Source organism: Ambystoma mexicanum, chromosome 5q (assembly GCF_040938575.1).
Source record: "Ambystoma mexicanum isolate Mex_15411 chromosome 5q, UKY_AmexF1_1, whole genome shotgun sequence".
Classification (NCBI taxonomy): domain Eukaryota; kingdom Metazoa; phylum Chordata; class Amphibia; order Caudata; family Ambystomatidae; genus Ambystoma; species Ambystoma mexicanum.
This window is the reverse complement of record NC_090933.1, coordinates 363847504-363860569: the sequence shown is the minus strand read 5'-3', so window position 1 is coordinate 363860569 and position 13066 is coordinate 363847504. Positions and strand designations below refer to the sequence as shown.

Sequence of the window (13066 nt, the reverse complement as noted above, 5' to 3'; positions counted from 1 at the left end):
TGACCCGGGACATGCGCGAAATATAAAAGCTCAACGCTCTCCTAGGATCAAGCCTATGGAGCCTCTCCTCTTCCTTACCAGGATGTGGAGGAGGATAGAACGCCGGAAGAACCACCTTCTGGCTCAAATGAAATTCCGAAATCACCTTTGGAAGAAAAGAAGGACGAACTCTAAGGACAACCAAAATCTTGACCCCACAGTCCTCGCATTTCTTGAAGCCCGGACGCGGGGTTGAAGACGAAGTAGACATCGCCACAAACAGGTCTTCATTAAAAAAAACGAACAGGTTCAACGAACCGAGAAGAAAACAGCAAACTCCAAAGAGTCGAGGCGTACCGAGATTCACGAAGCGAACATGTTCGCGGAAAAAACAGAACTGAGGCTATGGGCGTCGTGCGTCCTACTTATCACATCGGGTGATGTCGGCCGTCGGAGGAGGTCCTCGGGGACGGCGCATCGACATCATCGACGCAGGAGCCGAAGATTTTCCGAAGCAGCACAGCTGTGGACATTACCTGTCGTAGATATGGAATACGTCGGAGGACCCAATCCCCTCGAAGAGAGGCGTTGCAAGCCAGCTGCGGATATAATCCATACCCTAGCACTAGCCAGGGATTAAGAAAATTAAATAAAGCAGAGAACCTGATCCTGGGGCTAGCCCTTGACAGGTGGCTGAAAATACCTTCAATCTAATAAGCATGCAGAAGGGCAGAGAAATGTTTTCTAGTCTAAGGTATACCCCTATATCAAGCAGAATTCTTGCTGGTAGGCGTGTGGTTTGACAACGTCAAAGATCATGGTATGGCGACTTGTGGAGATCAGGAATCAAACACAGGGAACCACAAAGTACAGTGAGAAGTTCTGTGCCAGAGACTTTGAAACTTGGATCGTAGGTGCTACTTAGACTAGCAATGTTAGGACTTAAACTTTAGGACATTTGGAAACGAAGCATTGGGCCTAATATAGAAAGCATTCACTTTTTTGGTTACATCTGCATCCTGACACAATTTTACCCCAGTGATGCCTGCTCGAGTTTAACCCCACCTGACAAGATGTTTATTCGTCTATGATTGCTTTAAGTGCAATGAAAAATCTAAATTTAAGTCTAATATCTGCAAGATTTGCACAATCGGTATCGAATAATATTTTGCACTTTGCCTATATTGCTCACAAGATTTAAGGGATAAGGTGGAATATAAATATGCAATTTATGTACTTTTGAGATAATGAAATGTGACTATATATGTTTTAATCTTGCTTTGTAAAGGTTTTTTTTAAAAACAATAAACAAATAACTTTAAAAAAAACTTTAAAAAAAGGCTTTCCTTGTGCCTCAGATGTGCAGTCGATCTATCTTTTGGCCACCTTGTGTCGAAGCTAAAGGACTGATGTGTTTAATGCTCTGGCATTTGAATGATTCATAAAGATATAGACTGTGATACCTTTTTGGCGCATACATTATAATCTGTGTGTTTTGTGGTAACTCTTTTCCAGCATAAACAGACGTTAATTCCAACTCGCCCGGGTTAAATGGAGCTCTCTTCATTTCTATATTTTTTGCAGAGTTGTAAAGAAATGCCAGTGGTGGAAAAAACTATCAAATTGCTCCCAAGTAGCCATGTTGCTAAACTACACATTCTAAGTGTGGATGGACAGAAAGCTATACAAATAAAGCATCAGGATGATATCAATTGGATTGCCGGGGATGTTATGCACAATCTAATTTTTCAGATGTACGACGAGGGAGATCGCGAAGTAATAATCACCCAGGCCCTAGCAGATAAAATAAAGGTTAGTATACTGTCAATATTTTGTGGTTTTGTTGTATTCTTATGCGTTGTGCTTATTATTAAAATATGTTGCTGATGTCTCGATACTACATCATAAAACCTATTTCTGTCAAACCTAATCTTTCACATTTTGTTGGTTATTTAACATTGTATTCAAAACAGCATTTTTTAAATAACTGTTGAACTGTTTAACATTTGTGGTTATGACCTAGAGCGAAGCAATAGTCGGTAATAGGTCAAAAAGTTACTTTGTCTGTAACCTACATGTTTGCTTGCACTTTAGTTACTGTACAATGCACTTTCTGTAACTAGCGGCTAGATGCCTCGTTTTTGTGCGCTGAAATAAATGTAAAAATAAAATTTATAAAATTAATACATCAATAGCTGAAGCCTGATGGACAGCCCCCCTGACCTATAATATATACCCCTTTAACTGCCCCCACCAGATACCACACACTATAAAACATGTGTAACAATATCCTGCACTTCAAATTAGTAAAATATTTCATACAAGAGAAAAATTAAACATGGATAAAGGTTCCCCTGATAATTATTCATGAAACACAATCTTGTGTGCAGGTATTTTGGGATCTGGTCATGGAGGAGTGCTGTAATCTTCTAGCCACCAGTATGTGTCCAATACCTTTCTTCACTACATTTCTGAATACATTACTACATTTCCTCCTCCTTTCTGAAGAACCTTTTTCCGGGAAAGCACTCTTTATAAAAACATATTTTATAAAGAATTAACATATATCGTATTTCTTTAACAAGATATTTTATAGAGAATGCATTTAGGGGTGGGATAAAGGGTTAGATATTTTTGGGAAGCGGTTGGTGTGGGTTTTTAGGTGTGGTAAACGGGTGTTTGGGCCCCCCCTCCCCCCCGATAAAAGGGCATTCCCTATTAAATTTGTCGTAAAAAAAAATGTGATATATGTTCATTCTTTATAAAATATGTTAGTATAAAGACATCTAACCCCTTTTTCCTAGCACTTTACATTAGACCATCACCCTCACAGACAACCCTACAGCGCTTTTCAGTCACCCCTCCTCCTTAATTTAGCACTTCCTCCAATATCCCTTTCCTGTGTCTTTTTGTCCTGTCCTCGTCCCTGGTTTTTGTTCCCCTTCAACATATGGTCTTCAGGTCACATTCTCGCACCCCCTTGTCATCCCCATGTCCTTCACTTTGTTATCAATGTTTTGTTTGTAAGCATTTCTGTGCCACAAATGCATTGCTCTTCTGTGATTTCTATGAATAACTATGCATATAAATAAATAAGCATAAATAGCATGGGACTGTCGGTTCTTTTCCAACATCTTGCAATGGTCCATTTGGCTGCAACCAAGAGGTGAGTGAGAAGTGTGATGATGCTACCAGTAAGCGGGTATACATGCTCATGTCCCCCCAGAAGAACAATCACTAGATTCTCAGGTAACGAAAATTCCACAAATCAGCCTAATCCTGGTCAACCTCTCTTTCCAAACCTGTGAACTTGAGACAAGACCATCACTTCTTACGAACAGTTAGGAGAGTATGTTGGGATCATTTTATTGAGCCTTACTGGTGGTAGCTACCAATTGTAGTAGAGATTAAACAAAACAAGAGGTGATGGCTGGAAGGTTTAGAATTAATCTTAACCTCTGGCATTGCTCTGGCCAATCCTCCAGACCATGGTTCTTCCCCTGCCAAAATGTTACAAAGGTGCAAAGACCTTATGCAAATCATGCTTGGTCCCTCCCCAAATACTCTTGAGTAGCCTTAATTGCACGCCCAAATATCACCCCAGTTTCCAGCACTGATAGTTAGTCCTAAATCATTCTCCCTTCCAGACATATATGTGAATTTATCCCATTGGAGCCGCTATCCAGAAATCAGTAAAGGCGCGTGGGTCCTGGCTTGGGAAATTATGGCTTCGAGTGTGAGCTCTAATGAAGTTGGAGGCCTCAAATCTGCATGCTTTTAAGGCGATCTGAGAGGCCCAGTGACGCAGTTAAGCGGAGCAGAATCTTTCATACTCTTCTACCTGAAATTTCACATTGCACTGTTCAAAAGATAGTGGAGAACCTGCACTATGAAACAGAGATAACTTCCTGAGTCCTGCGGCCTCTGAGTGGGAAAATATGCTCTGGCCAAGCCCGGGGGGAAATTTGGGATTGCTTAGAATGGGAGACAATGGACCCAGACCAAGACCTTTGCCCCATCTGCGTATTGTTCAGCGACACTAATGTAATGTTGTGCTGGTGTATGCCAAATTGTCCGTAGGGGAGCTTACTATAAATGTGAGCAAGGAGAGCTGTACCCGAGTTGTAGCCTGTTCTCTCTAGATCCATTTGGGAATCTCAGGCATTGGGCAACGATCTACGACATCTATACAGCCGAATGATATGGATACATGCCTGGCGCTCCCATGTGTCCCTTATTGGTATTTCATCTCAGAAAGGAAATCCAGAGGAAACAATTTTCAAAAAGGCGTAGTAAGGATTTTATTGTACCCAATACATTTTTTCTGTGAGTTTAATCACGAATTAATCTGCACTGTAGCAATTTTTATTTTACATAGCAGGAATATTTTAAAAACATCACAATTTGATAAAACTCATCCTATTAAATCATGCAAACATTTACCCGCATTCATACAACATCCATCCAACAACTCATACAACTCATCAAAAAAGTACAAGATAAAAACATATAACCAATATAACAATTCATCCACAATTTCATCATTATACAAACAATTTTAGTGCAAAACAACGCATAGTGCAAGGCCACAATAGGTTTTTTAAGTGGTCAGCAGCAACAACACAGTGCACGACCATGATAGATTTTGAAAACAATGGTCAGCAATCTGGATAGGTCAAACAGAATCTTCACAGGTGACCTTATCCTAGGTTTTTCTCGACCGGATTCTAGGTATAAACGATGGTTTGGTACGTCTTCATCAGGAGATTAAGGGTAGTTGTCTTGGCAATTTAAACAGGAGTCAATTCATTGTATGAATTTGGTACAACGCAGAAACACTGTCATACAAATTAGCTGTGTTCTGGTAGACAATCCTGCTAGGCAGATGGCTGGAATTAGGCTCCAATCTGCAGGGAGCATCCCACGGAATGAATCGGCGCTACTCGAACGAGATGAGATGCGTCTCTCCCTCCGATCTGGACGAGTGACAGACGACCGGAGCTAACATCGGACTCTGGTTCCCGTTCGAGTAGCGCTGATTCATTCCGTGGGATGCTCCCTGCAGATTGGAGCCTAATTCCAACCATCTGCCTAGCAGGATTGTTTACCAGAACACGGCTAATTTGTATGACAGTGTTTCTGCGTTGTACCTGCCTCCTCCTCTGCGGCGCTGCTAGGCAAGGAGGAGATTATCTTGGCGGTGTACGGGAAGAAGCTCTATTCCAACGCGTCTTTGTATCTTAGTCAGGCCAACGCCGATGCCATCCAGGCTGCCTCCAACCAAAGGTTATGGCGGGAAATTACGGATTTCCTCCTGGAACTCCCTACCCGGAGCCAAAAACGCTTTATTTTTTAATTATTTTTTTATTGTGTTTGGTTTTCACAAAAAGCTTTACAATACATAACTATGACAAAAGTACATTCATTTATTTCATACAGAACATTGCATTATCACTGTTAGGGATAATTCTCATTTCATGGCGGCTAATTTCCCTTACCTAGTGAGTCCCTCAGCAGCTTTGCTGGATCTCTGGAGTTATTTCTTTTCCACTTGGTAAGAGTGTGAGCTTTTCACCACTCTTACTTGTGTTTTGCTATGTGTTTTTACCTCTGTTTGTGATTGTGGACTCTGGAGTACACCACTTCAGCAGCCCCTTTCTTTTGTGTGTCACACAGCATCTGCCGTGCAGTGACACAGGGTTGTTGTTCAGACTTCCCACTGACTCCATTTCTGAGGCTGACTACTGTCCCCCAGAAAAGGGTAAAGTTACCATTAACTTTACTTATTCAAATTAACCACAGATCCAGTACACACCATCTTACATGGAGTGCTGGAAAGGGTTACTCCTTAGCCCTTTTTATCTGTACCTCCTAGAGCATTGTTTCGCTCTTTTTAACATTTAGACATGGCTGGTGGCAGTGGTATCTACCCTAATTTTCTACTGTGGTTATCTTATATAACAGTGGTAATATTGTAGGCTATTGTGTTAGCCTCTATCCTAAATCCGCTTGACCAAATGCTTTTTCTTTGGCTCCAGTGCGGTTTATTCACCATTTCTTTTTGTTAAAACCCTTCTTGTGTTTTACTTTGCGCGGCAAACCAGGTTTGCCTTCTTTGTTCACTGTCTTTTGACGGGCTTCTGCAAGAAGCCTTCCTCAAGGCGCCTGGGTGTCTAGGTGGGTTGAATGTGAGGGAGGGGTGTAGTCACCCCCTGCACAGGGTATCCTAGGAAACCCAAGTCGCACTTTGTCACAAATAGGCTGAGGTGGTTGTCCGGGCTAGACAACCCACCTGCTGTGTGATTGACAGCCAGGCTGTGTGAATAGGGATTTTCGCATAAAAGGCAGGTCTCTTGGGCTGGAAGTCAGAGAGTCGCCACTGGAACTACAAGGAACCGAAGAGAAGCGGAGGAGAGGACGACTGCTGCAACTATCCCGTACCGGTGAAGCCCTGCTGCAGTCCTGAGCTATCTACCCTTCAACGACTAAGAGGAGATCCAGTCCGGAGTCTTCTTCCCTTGAGCCTGGTGGGGATAACCAGCTCATCTTCTTCAGCCAGAGGTCGCCTTCGTGGTCTAAATCGTTGCACACTGCTGTAGTGGTCCGGATAGCCACCTGAACAGCCTCTCCTGTTTTTAAGGAGCGTACCTTTTATTCATCGTCGCTGCTGCCGGCCTCATCCCTGTGTGGTGTAGACCCTCTTCATCGTCCTTCTCTGCAGGAAACTACCAGGAACAACTGCCGTGGCACCAGCTTCTTCTTTGAAAAGGTACTGTGTCCTGCTTGAGGAATTTTGGGTGAAATCCCTATTTCGAGGGGATTGGGTCCTCCGACGTATTCCTTATCTATGACAGATAATTTCCACAGCTGTGCTGCTCTGGAAAATCTTTGGCGTCTCTGTCCTGCGTCGATGCGCCGTCCCCAAGGACCTCCTGCGACGGCCGACGTCACCAGATGTGATAAGTTGGACGCACGACGGCCATAGCCTCAGTTCCGTTTTTTCCGCGAACGTGTTCGCTTCATGAATCTTGGTACGCCTCGACTCGTTGGAGTTGCTGTTTTCTTTCTCGGTTCGTTGAACCTGTTCGGTTTGTTTGTGGCAATGTCTTTCTCATCTTCGACCCCGCGTCTGGGCTTCAAGAACTGCGGGGACTGTGGGTCCAAGATGTCGGTCACGGACTCGCACGACTCCTGCCTCTGGTGCCTCGGGGAGGCCCACGATACGGGCGACTGTGTCGACTGCCAGTCGCTCACTGCGAAGGCCTTGCGTGAACGCAAGAAGAAACTGTCGGTAGGTTGGGTGTCTAAGCCCCGAAAGTCGAGGTCTGCGGGGCTTTCGACCGATGACTCGAGGGGTGACTCTCTGCGTCGTCGTCGGAAGTCCGGTGGGTCTCCTTCCAGGAGTCGGTCTCGCCACTCCTCCGCCTCTTCTAGGCATTCCAGGAAGCGCCGGCATAGGTCGCCTTCCCCGTCCTCTTCCGAGGACTCCGCCCGTCGGCGGGTCGCTTATCCCTCCATGCAAGCGACACCAGAGGAATGGGCTTCCTTCGGGAAGCAGATGTTAGCGATTCTGGAATCGCAGGGCACCGGTCCGTCTGCGCCTCCGAGTGGGGTCGGTCGGCACCGGTTGAGAGACACCGCCCGTACGCCTTTGGGCTCCGGTGGTCGGCACGGCTCGCGGGAGAGGTCCCTCTTGGACCAGGGTAGCCGGTCTCGCCATGCCCGTTCCAGGTCCTCGACGCGCTCGAGACCGCGTGATCCTGTGCCGTCTTCGAAGAAGACGTCGACGCCTGTGGCGCCGAGGTCGTCGACGATTACTCTCGAGGTTCCGTCTTCGAGGGGGTCGTCGACACCGTCGGCGCCCAGGCTGTCGAGAGACGCGCTCGGAGCTCCGGCTTCGAGGGCTATGTCGACACCGCCGATGCTGGAGGCATTGCTGCTGTATGTCGACGCCGATTCGCTCGGCGCCGACTCGCTCCACGCCTTTTCTGCCGGCGCCGACTCGCTCGGCGCACTCGACGCCTTTCGAGGCGGTGGTGTCGGAGGGGCCCCGTGGCACGGGGTTTGCCCCTAAAAAGGCTATGGCTAAGGTCCGGCACTGCTTTGGTCCTGTGAGGAATCCATTCAGAATGGCACAAAACACCTATCAGGCATCGGCTCTGGTGAAACTAGCTGGAGAAGGCTAAACAGTGCAACAAGGGGTTAAGAAAATCCTGTCAACCCGGGTGGGTGGAGTGACAGTTTTTGTGACCAATCACAGACAAAGCTCAAGTGTTGTGTTTTCTCTTATTTTTCGTTTTTCTGGTTGCTAGGAGACGGGAGAGGCGGATCTGTAAGGTGACGGTTATGAATGGGCGTATTAAGAAGCCCGGCTGTGGCATAACGAATAAACAAGGTTATTTTATTATATTGGCGGTTTTGAAGAAGGCGAGGCTCCGTTGCGCTTTATTAACGTTATTGGAGGCGAAGAATGTGAGATGGCCACCCCTGTGTGAGGGAGGAAAGGAGGCGCCGCTCCGACTAGAGGAGTGCATCGACCGACGAAGGTACGGAGGCAACGGAACTGCCCGTGTGAATTCCCAAGTCCCGGGGATCGCTCGGCGGGGAAGCCTCAACGCGATCCAGTATCGGCGTCATCAGGTGAAGAAGTCAGCTGAAGAGAGGGGGCCGAGAGACTCGACGCGAACCCGTCTCGACGTCGTCAGGTGAAGAAGTCTGCTGAGGAGAAGGGGCGGAGAGACTCGACGCGAACCCATCTCGGCATCACCGGGTGAAGAAGTCAGCTGAGGAGAGGGGGCGGAGAGACTCGACGGTCTTCCGAAAAGGCAGAGGGATTTCGACGACGGAACCAACGCACAGGGAGCAGCTGTGTAAAGGTATGAAAAGCACTTATATGAAAGGGAGAAAAGGCGAAAGCACTATATGTTGACCAGATGCAGTGAATGTGCTGTAATAACTGGCGGAGCAGAGCAATATTAGCAAGGGGCCTGTTCATCTTCCCCAGAACAGTGACATTTGAATAAAGGGCGTGCAAATCTCCTAAGCAAGGGAAGGAAAGGATATACATTAAAGAGGTGGCCCAGATAAATATAAGCCTGAGAAGATGAAGGGAAAGACAAATTAAACATCACAAGGAGGAGAAGTGAGTCAAGATAGAAAGGAGAAAGTACTGAAATTAAGTGGGTTTACACTGCCAAAAGAACTACAGTCAAAGATATAAAGAAATGCTGAGGGAAGACCAGCTGAGAACCCAAAGACAGTAGAAAGAAGAAGATAGGGGAGGGGCAGTTCGGAGGAGACCGAGTATAGGCAGTTCGGAGGAGACCGAGTATAAGAAGTCTAGAGATAAGTTGGACTATGAGAAAAGAACTGTAGTATTCAACTATACCTGAGAGACTTACCTGAAGTTACCTTCTCCTCAAGGCAGCCGAGTGAAAATTCAAGACGTATCCTTTTACTTATAGAGAAAGAAAAGTTAACGTTTAAAGTTAATAAAAGTCACTGGTTTTACTTGAAACAGAATACCCTACTTACAGTCTCCGAGTAGTCTTTTCAATAGCCAGAATACCAGGTTACAATTTTGGTGTCAGAAGTGGGATAGTAAAACGCCATGGAAGAATTAATCAAAACCCTGAGTGAGGGACGCCGACTCGCTCGGCGCACTCGACGCCTTTCGAGGCGGTGGTGTCGGAGGGGCCCCGTGGCACAGGGTTTGCCCCTAAAAAGGCTATGGCTAAGGTCCGGCACTGCTTTGGTCCGCAGAGGTCTTCCTCTCCCCGCCTGGAGTACATTTCAGACGGTGATGAAGGCTCTGATGGCGGTCTGGTTCCGGTTCCGGTTCCGGATGAACTTATCTAGGGCCATAGTCAGTTTGATGACCTGAGGCAGTCACTGCATGATGTCAGTGGATTGGACACCTCTCCGGAGGTGGAGTTTTGTCGGCCGGAGCCTGGCACTCATGCCGATTCGTCATATCGGCGCCTTATGTCTCGGGTTACCGAGTACGTGGGTTGGTCAGCTCCCCCACGAGAGTTCGTTCAGGATGATCTCACGGACATCCTTGATCTTGGTCCACCCACTGACCCGGTTTTGCCTTTTCATATGGCTTTGCAGAGAAGGGTGGCAGCGGCTTGGACTGCTCCGGAGAGTCTCCCGGCAGTGGGCAAGTCTTTGTCGCGAAAATACCGTCCAGCCAGTAGCGACCCCTGCTACTTGTCTAGGCGCCCCACCCCGGAGAGTTTGGTGGTGCGGGCGGCTACGGCCCCAGCAAAGCAGGCGTCGTATCCTACCATCCCTCCGGATAGGGACGACAAACGTTTTGACGGCTGGGCGAAGAAAGTGTTTTCTTCTGGGGATATGGCGCTTCAGGCGGCCAACTCCATATGTGCCTTGTCTCGTTTCACACACACACTCTGTGGAACTGTGTTGCATTAGCGGCTGATCATATTCCCGAAGGGGACGAACGGGATGGTTTCCTTGCTATGGTTCAGGATGGCAAGGATGCCATGAATGAGGCCGTTCATTCGGGTTTGGACTTGGCGGATTGTGTCAGCCGGTCCATGGCGGCGAGCACCGTAATGCGCAGGTTTGCGTGGTTGAGGAAGTCTGGGTTCGCTCCTGATGTGCAGTCCCGGCTCCTCAACATGCCCTTTGACGGTGAACACCTGTCTGGCAGCAAGGCTGACGGGAGCCTTGAGAGGTTGCAGACCTCCAAAGCTGCAGCGAAGTCGTTGGGCGCTGCAGTTCGCCAACCTCCGCCTTTTCGTCCCAGGGGACAGCAATGGAGGGGAGGTTACTTTCGCTATTACTCGTCCTTCTGTAAAGCGAAAGGAGCTGGCAGTCAAAGAGGCCATCGTAACAGTGCCAGAGGTGGAAACAAAGGTACTCGAGGTGCCAAGGCCGCTCGGGCAGTTGCCTCTTTGCCCTCAGGCAACGCTGCAGCCGCTACCACTCAGTCATGAGGCCAGGTCCCATGGTTCGCCGGTTGGGGAAGGCTGGCGCAGCATCTTGTAGAGTGGCAAGCCATTACTTTGGATGTGTGGGTTCTGGAGATCATAACCCACGGCTACTGTCTTCCTTTTCGGCAGAGGCCTCACGACATTCCACCAGGGAACCTGTCTTTGAAGAGTCCGGATCCGCTCCTTCCGCAGGAAATTCAAGCCCTGCTGGAGAAAGGCGCCATAGAACTGGTGCCTGTAGTGGAGAGGAACAAGGGATGGTATTCCCCTTATTTTTTTATTTCAAAGAAAGACGGGGGATTGAGACCCATCATGGACTTGCGCGGTTTGAACAAACTCCTCAGGAAGGACAAGTTCAAGATGGTGACTCTTTCTCAAGTCCTCCAGGCCCTTCAACTTCAGGACTGGTTGGTGTCTCTCGACCTCAAGGATACTTACTTCCATGTGCCGATCCATCCCAAGCACAAGAAGTACCTGAGGTTCGCGGTTGGCGACTCGCACTTCCAGTTTCGGGTCCTGCCGTTCGGATTGACCTCCGCCCCGAGGGTTTTCACCAAGTTCATGGTGGTGGTGGCAGCGCATCTCAGGAAAGGGGGGGAATTCACGTCTACCCCTACCTGGATCATTGCCCAGGCCCAACCGTGCAGGGGGGGGGTGTTGCCCTTATCTTCCCTGAGTGGATTCCTGCCACTGTCCCTCCTACGCAGACCTACTCCTCTTTCGAATGTCTTGTCTGTCGACTCTCTCTCTCTCCTAGCCATTCCCTTACCGTGGCTACTATCTATCGGCCACCTGGTCAAATTTCCTCCTTCCTCTCTGAGTGGGCTGACCACTCCTCCTCACTCCTGTCGTCTACCACTCAACTCCTCTTTCTTGGGGACTTCAACATCCACCTAGATGCCTCCTGTCCCCCCACTGGACTCTTTCGTGACCTCTGCGACTCTCTCTCACTCTCTATTCTCCCGTCCTACTCATTCTGCAGGGCACACTCTTGATGCTCTGATCTCTTCTGACCTTCCCCTCTCTGTCCCTCTCTCCACTCCTCTCTCCTGGAGTGATCACTTTCTCCTATCCTCCCACCTCACCCTCCCTACCACACAAGCAAAGCCACCCTCATCATTGCCACCCACCTTCTCGTTCATCCGACCCACGAAGTGCGTGTCAGTTGCGGCTTTCGCTGCCACCTTCTCGCCCCCCCTCCCCCTTCGGCTGACTCCCACCCTGACACAGCCCTCTCCTTGCTCCACTCTGCTATATCTGATACTCTTGATATCCTTGCCCCTGTCATGAAAATCCGCCTGAAGCCCAAAGCCAAATGTAACTCCTGGTATGATTCGGATCTCGTCACCCTAAAACGCAAGTGCAGGGTGGCAGAGAGGAAATGGCGTGCTTCATGTTCATCCTCTGACAAACTGGCCTGCCGCCTGCTCCAAAGGCCATACCGTCTCTCTGTTCTCACCAAGAAGAGAGCCCTTATCCAAGCCCGCATCTCTGCGACATCTAACAACTCGGCTGAACTCTTTAAAATCTGCAAGGAGCTTGCCAACCCTGCTGCAGTCTCTACCTCTCCTGTCCCCTCCCAGGCCCTCTGCACTGCACTGGCCTCCCACTTCATCTCTAAAAATCAGGACATCCTGTCCTCACTCTCCTCCTATCACCTCCCCCCCTCTTCCTTGCTCTTCCTCTGGCCCTTCTGCAGCCACCCCTCCTCCTCTGCCTTTCCCCTTTTTTCTGCTGACGAGGTTTCCAGACAAGTCCGATCTATGAAAGTCTCGTCTAAACAGATTCACCCCTGTTCCTCCAAAACTATCAAGGACCATATCGACTCCCTGGCTCCTGCCCTGGCTGACTTTTGCAACCACTCCTCCGCCTCTGGAGTCTTCCCATCCCCCCTCAAGCACTCCCTTGTGCACCCTCTCCTTAAGAAACCCTCTGCCGACCCCTCCTGTCCGGCTAACTATCGCCCAATCTCCATCACTCCCTTCCTGGGCAAGCTCCTGGAGAAACTGGCCATCTCCCAGCTTAACCTCCATGCTGAAGCTGTTGATAGTCTCCATGACCATCAATCTGGCTTCAGAGCGGCCAGAAGCACGGAAACTGCTCTCCTGAACATCCGTGAGGACCTGCTC

The 13066-nt window shown here is 48.5% G+C and overlaps 1 protein-coding gene across 2 annotated transcripts in view; it reads left to right on the top strand.

Moving 5' to 3' along the window:
* Positions 1-13066, top strand: part of SMCHD1 (structural maintenance of chromosomes flexible hinge domain containing 1) — a 3133956-nt gene that overhangs the window by 1599688 nt on the left and 1521202 nt on the right. For both annotated transcript variants that reach the window (XM_069620859.1, XM_069620860.1), the window contains exon 25: positions 1564-1791. In XM_069620859.1, coding sequence (XP_069476960.1) covers positions 1564-1791 — 228 coding nt within the window. The remainder of the gene's footprint in view (positions 1-1563; positions 1792-13066) is intronic.